Raw genomic sequence first — 5670 nt, forward strand, 5'->3', positions numbered from 1 at the left:
CACCTGTTATCCCGATCAATAATAACAACTTACGAGCCGACTCTGACTCAAACCGCTTTTCAAAATGTCATTGACGCCTCTTCCATCCATTTACACTTCTAAAAAAAAAAAATGTGTAAAACGCGTATAAAATGCAATAGATCATTTAAAAATATTAAATAACGGCTTTTCACAAATAATCTACACGATAATTACAGTTTAACATCAAAAAATAATTTTTATTAACTGAAATGTCGTCACCAAACTCAAACCTCACTTATTCATTTATAATTTTAATTAATTAATATCCCGTTAACGAATCCAAAAAAAATTTTATAATACCAAAAAAATTCAAACAAGAAATAAAATCGATTAATACCGGACGAATAGGAAAAAAAAAATAAAACGAAAATAAAAAAAAACCAAACGATATATCATGTTTTTCCGTTTATGACCGATAGTGCGGAGCTGTTAGTTTTTGAATGTTGTTGAAGATGGCCGATGAGCTTCGGATTAGTTAACGTATAAAAGTCCTTTTAACTAATTACAAATCGTACTTTGATATAAAACGGTTTTATGATAAGTTATATAATTGAAAATAGATACCTTTTAATAAAAATAAAATGATTATACAGGAGCCAGTTCAGGTAATATTTTCATATAAATTATTTGATTGGATTTTCAAATTCTTAATTTACATCTTACATAATTAATTAATTAACTTCAATAATTGATTATATTATTAAGTTTATGCTTACATAATCTCGTGTTTTATGTAATGTTTAACAATTGAAATGATACACACTTAAATATTCTATACAAAAGCCAACTTTAATCATAATGCTTATTAAATTAAGCACTACACATTCATCTGAGCTTCATTGTTTCTTTATGATTTACTTGGCTTTAATTCTTAATAACAAGTAGACAAGTCAAATTAATATATTTACTTAATCAAGCAGACAAGTTAAAAGATTAATTTCCTTATCAACATTATTCAGATGTAAACAATAATACACTTCGGTGTGGACGCCGACGATATGCTCTGTGACGAATGCACCGAAACCAGCAACCAAGAAGGATTTTAACGTAGATGACGGTTTTATACGGCGGGAAATGTTTGCTTTTGCATTACAATTCTTCGTTGCCGGTTTTTGTTGTTTCGGCAAGTTTATCTTCAGTATAGATGTCTTGTGGGGTCGTGCATTTAAGCATTTTAGTTTCTATACTTAAACTAATGAAGTATTTTTGACTTCAAAACAAAATTTATGGTTTATTACATTTATTTTGGATGGAATCATATTTAATGAGGCTATTTTACATGCAATTTAATTTGTCACAATATTGTAAAGAGACTTGTTTCTTTACAATATTGTGATAAATTAAATTTAGTGTTTACATATACATAAATGTGCTGATGATAATCAACACTTTATGTATATGTAAACAGTAAATTTTCTTTTGTTGATGTGTTTTCCTTTAAGCTGTTTGAGCTTCGGCATGGATTGTGAGTTATGACTAATTTTAGAAATTAATTTAATTGCTTGTTGAAGGATTTCTTAAATGTTGTGACACAGAAAAAGAAATCTTTTGATAAGTATTACTTAGCTAAATCTATCAACTAAATTTTTAAAAGATGTGTAAGAATTCAGTTTTGTTTATAAGATTATTAAGCAAACTATACATTTTAAATTAAATATTAATGTATTATCAAAGTATCCAAACAATAAATATAAAATAAACCTGTAATTATTGATCATATGTGGACAAAGTTTATACAATAATTTCTTAAGTATTCAATCTCAGTCAGTTCTTATTAAATCATATTGAAAAAGATTCTCTACTAAGATGAAATGCCATTATTATTTTATTGGAAGAAAAATTGATATTAATTTATTAGAAACAATAGTTTAAATATATGAATTGTTTCTTATATATTTCTATTGAAAAACTTTTTTAAAATTCTTTTACATATTTTTGAACATCATTTGTTTTGGGATGATGATTTTTTAAAAATTAANCACCCCCTTTAAACCAATCACCCCTGTAAATGACCAGATTTTCTTAGAATAGAATTTTTGTTCCATAGGACATTGTTTTTAATCCTCTTTAAGCCATCCATCTCTTTTCAAGACAATGTCCATCCAGACTCATAATTCTTTTATGTAAAACACTCTCTTTGAGGTGACCCGTTTCATCACCCTGGATGGAGTGATGATATTAAAACCATGGATGTATACAGTGTATATTATACAGGGTGAATCAAAAGTAGGTGGACAGTAAATGATAACATTTATTGAGATTACATATACAGTAGAGCAGGGTCACCAAACTGCGGCCTGTTGGCTGGATTCGGCCCGTGGAGTCATCTCATCGAGCCTGCTGCCACACTTGCCACAAATGAGCTAAAATATAATCATTTGTGACGGACGAAGGGATGAAAATATTAGTTTGACCTTTGGTCATTTTACAATTTTGTCATTTGACTTCGATTTTTTTATCAAGAGCTATCATAAAAATTGTTTTCCACAGACTTGCTTCCTTGTTGAGGATGATCCATCTAGTCATTAATGTATCACCCGGAACTTTCGATAAATTTCCAGTATTGTATGCCAGGCCATTGGTGGCAGGCTCCTGACCTCATGGAAAATCCCCAGAAGGAAAATACCCAATAACCAAGGAGAGTGATAAAGAAATCAAGTCAGTCGTCCTCCGAAGTCCGTCCACAAAAAAGTCGCCTCAAAAGCGTGTTAAAATACTGAGCCTCCATCGATATTAACATATGGATACCTATCGCCCCCAAGTTCTTAACTTATTCTACACCTGTTGGATACCTCCCTCCAAAGAGCTGTTACCCGAACAATTTGAATAAAAAGACCCTTCGATCACCCGAAGAATCCACTAAACACTCGAAGAATCCTGTGTGTGAGTCATCCATCCTCAACTTCTTTATAAGGTATTTATCCACACGTGAGTCATTTGTAAACTCTCTCTTGTGACAGTTAAATGCAAGAAAATAGGGATAAGATTGTATATCATGTACTCCTGCCCGATAAAATTAATTTGTTATTGTTTATTAATATGGAATCCAAGCGAATCACTTCCTCACCTCTACTCTGAATCCAACCGCTCACCCACTACCGCTCGCATGACGTAAAATCGCGATTTCCAAGTCCTGTGAGACTCAGTGGTGTCACATCCTGATGCAGTGCCAAAGAGACACCGACCCTATGGTCACAGTGGTGTCAGAAGTGGGATTTGAACCCATTCCCACATACATGGACCAGAATTTGAGTCTGGTCCACGTATGTAGAGCTAAAATATAATCATTTATATGAAAATATCATATCAAATATAAATTAATTTAAAACAATGGGATCAGTTATTATAAACCTTTAAAATAAAAAGTCTAAATTCNGGGTAGCTACCAAAGTGAAGGGCGGTCAAGCACTTCCTACCGCTGTAGAAACTTTATATCACATTTCCGGCTATGGGTTCCTTATATCAAAACGTTCAACATTTCATCCTCTACAATCCCCCAAATTTTTAAAATGTCATTCTGATACACCCTGTATATTAAATTTAAATATTTCTTAAAATTTTCTTTTTGAAATGATTTATGTTATCCTGAGTTATATGCAGTTCTCATTATTGTTAGCAATTATAATATACTAGAGGCTTTGCCCCCACTTGCTTTATTTCCTTGCCCCACAAATTTTGTATCATTATTCCCAATATAGACTATAACAAAAATTTCAGCACAATTCATTGATTCTTGGTGTTATTGTTTCTACTTGTTTCCTTCCTCTGACAGAAAAAAGTGTGATGGTGATTTTAAGCTAAGTATTTTATATATATACAGAATAGATATTTTAAATACTGAATGTTTTGTATGTGATGATTCTTGTTATATAAGAAAAATTAATTTTATTTTTAGTTAGTTTCTTTTGTTTTTTTCAAAATGGTTGTATTGTATACTATAATCTGGTTTCATATATTAAATATTCATAAATTCCATAACACTACATTTGTTTATTATAGGTATTAACATATNAAATTCTGAATTTATGAACATTTAATACAGTGAAACGTCTCCAGATGATCTCACCTTTTAATGACTGGATGACCAGATTTTCTTAGATCAGAATTTTTATTCCATAGGACTTTTTTTAAATCAACCACCCCTTTACCTAACCAATAATCATCTGGACACAATTTATTTATATAAAATACCCTTTTTTGAGGTGACCAGTTTCATCATTCAAGATGGGATGATAAAATTAACCATGGGTATGTAGGCCTACAATATACAATGTTGGGAATGTTGCACTGTTGCATTAGGTGTAAAAGTTTATCTCAGTCTTTTATCCCCAACTTTAATGTTTTCATTGTTTTCTATTTGGACTTATTATGGAGAATATAAATAATACGCTGGCATAGCCATATCTAAACAATCATTCATCATACTGGTGTGAGAATTAAGAACATAACCACAAAATTACCAACATACCAGCATAAATTCATTTCAAAAACGAACGTTTTTTACCGTCTTCAACGGTCATCATCAGGTTTGAATCCAAGATTTCAAAAAATTGAACATCGCAATTACGCGCATGTCCAATGCAGGGCCTTAATAAAATTATTCGTGTAATTGGTTTCCTGCTTCAAAAATCCGATGTTTTTATTATAGTGTAGACATATATGGTGCGCATCCATTATACGTCATAATACGCCCTCCACGCCGTTGCCAAAGAGTCTGTTTCCTTGAAATTGATGACTGTTCCCTTTCTGGACGATGCGATGTTCGATTTTTTGAAATCTTGGATTCGAACCTGATGATGACCGTTGAAGACAGTAGAAAACGTTCATTTTTTAAATGAATTTATGCTGGTATGTTGGTAATTTCGTGGTTATGTTCTTAATTTGCTGTTAATATCCTCAACAAGAAGTTAGACTATGCTTTATTCTTATTACAGTAAATATTATAACAAAAGCCAGTGAATTTAATCTTTTCAATGATAGGGATAGATAAATGGTAACTGATGGCAACAAGTTTAGATGGAATTTGGGTAGTTTTTGAAATCCATTTGACCAAATAGAAAAAAAAATATATCAAAGGCCTTGTCTTATCAAAAATGTTAAAACAGAGAAAGCAAATGCGCATTTCATATTACTTTAAATCAGTGTGCCACAAGACATTTGTGTATCATGAGTGACTGAGATGTGTCACAGAAATATTAAATATTTTTAAAAATTTTATTTATCTTTCATCTTTTTACCACTAAACGAATGAAGAGAAAAAGAGATACAGGTAACCCCCGTATAACATGGTACTTCTATAGCACGGCTTCACTCTAACACGGTTTGAAAATTGGTACCATCCCCCGTATAACACGGTACTTTTATAGCACGGATTCACTCTAACACGGTTCGAAAATTGGTACCATCCCCCGTATAACACGGTACTTTTATAGCACGGATTCACTCTGACACGGTTCGAGAATTGGTACCATCCCCCGTATAACACGGTACTTTTATAGCACGGATTCACTCTGACACGGTTCGAGAATTGGGTAAAACCCTCGTACAACAGGAAATGTAATAAATTTTTACATACTTAAGTAATAATAGTTCACGAAAATTATTATTTTCGTGAACTATTAGTACTTAAGTATGTAAATTTTCTCTTCT

General features: G+C 31.7%; 1 protein-coding gene across 1 annotated transcript in view; it reads left to right on the plus strand.

Moving 5' to 3' along the window:
- The first annotated feature begins 437 nt into the window (after positions 1–437).
- LOC111642497 (cell division cycle protein 27 homolog) overlaps positions 438–5670 on the plus strand; it is an 84116-nt gene continuing 78883 nt past the window's right edge. The window contains exon 1 of the mRNA XM_023388851.1: positions 438–626. Within this exon, the coding sequence (XP_023244619.1) occupies positions 603–626 (24 nt within the window). The 5' untranslated portion in view covers positions 438–602. The remainder of the gene's footprint in view (positions 627–5670) is intronic.

This window comes from Centruroides sculpturatus, unplaced genomic scaffold (assembly GCF_000671375.1).
Source record: "Centruroides sculpturatus isolate CEXI.00-Female unplaced genomic scaffold, Cexi_2.0 scaffold1661, whole genome shotgun sequence".
Lineage (NCBI taxonomy): Eukaryota > Metazoa > Arthropoda > Arachnida > Scorpiones > Buthidae > Centruroides > Centruroides sculpturatus.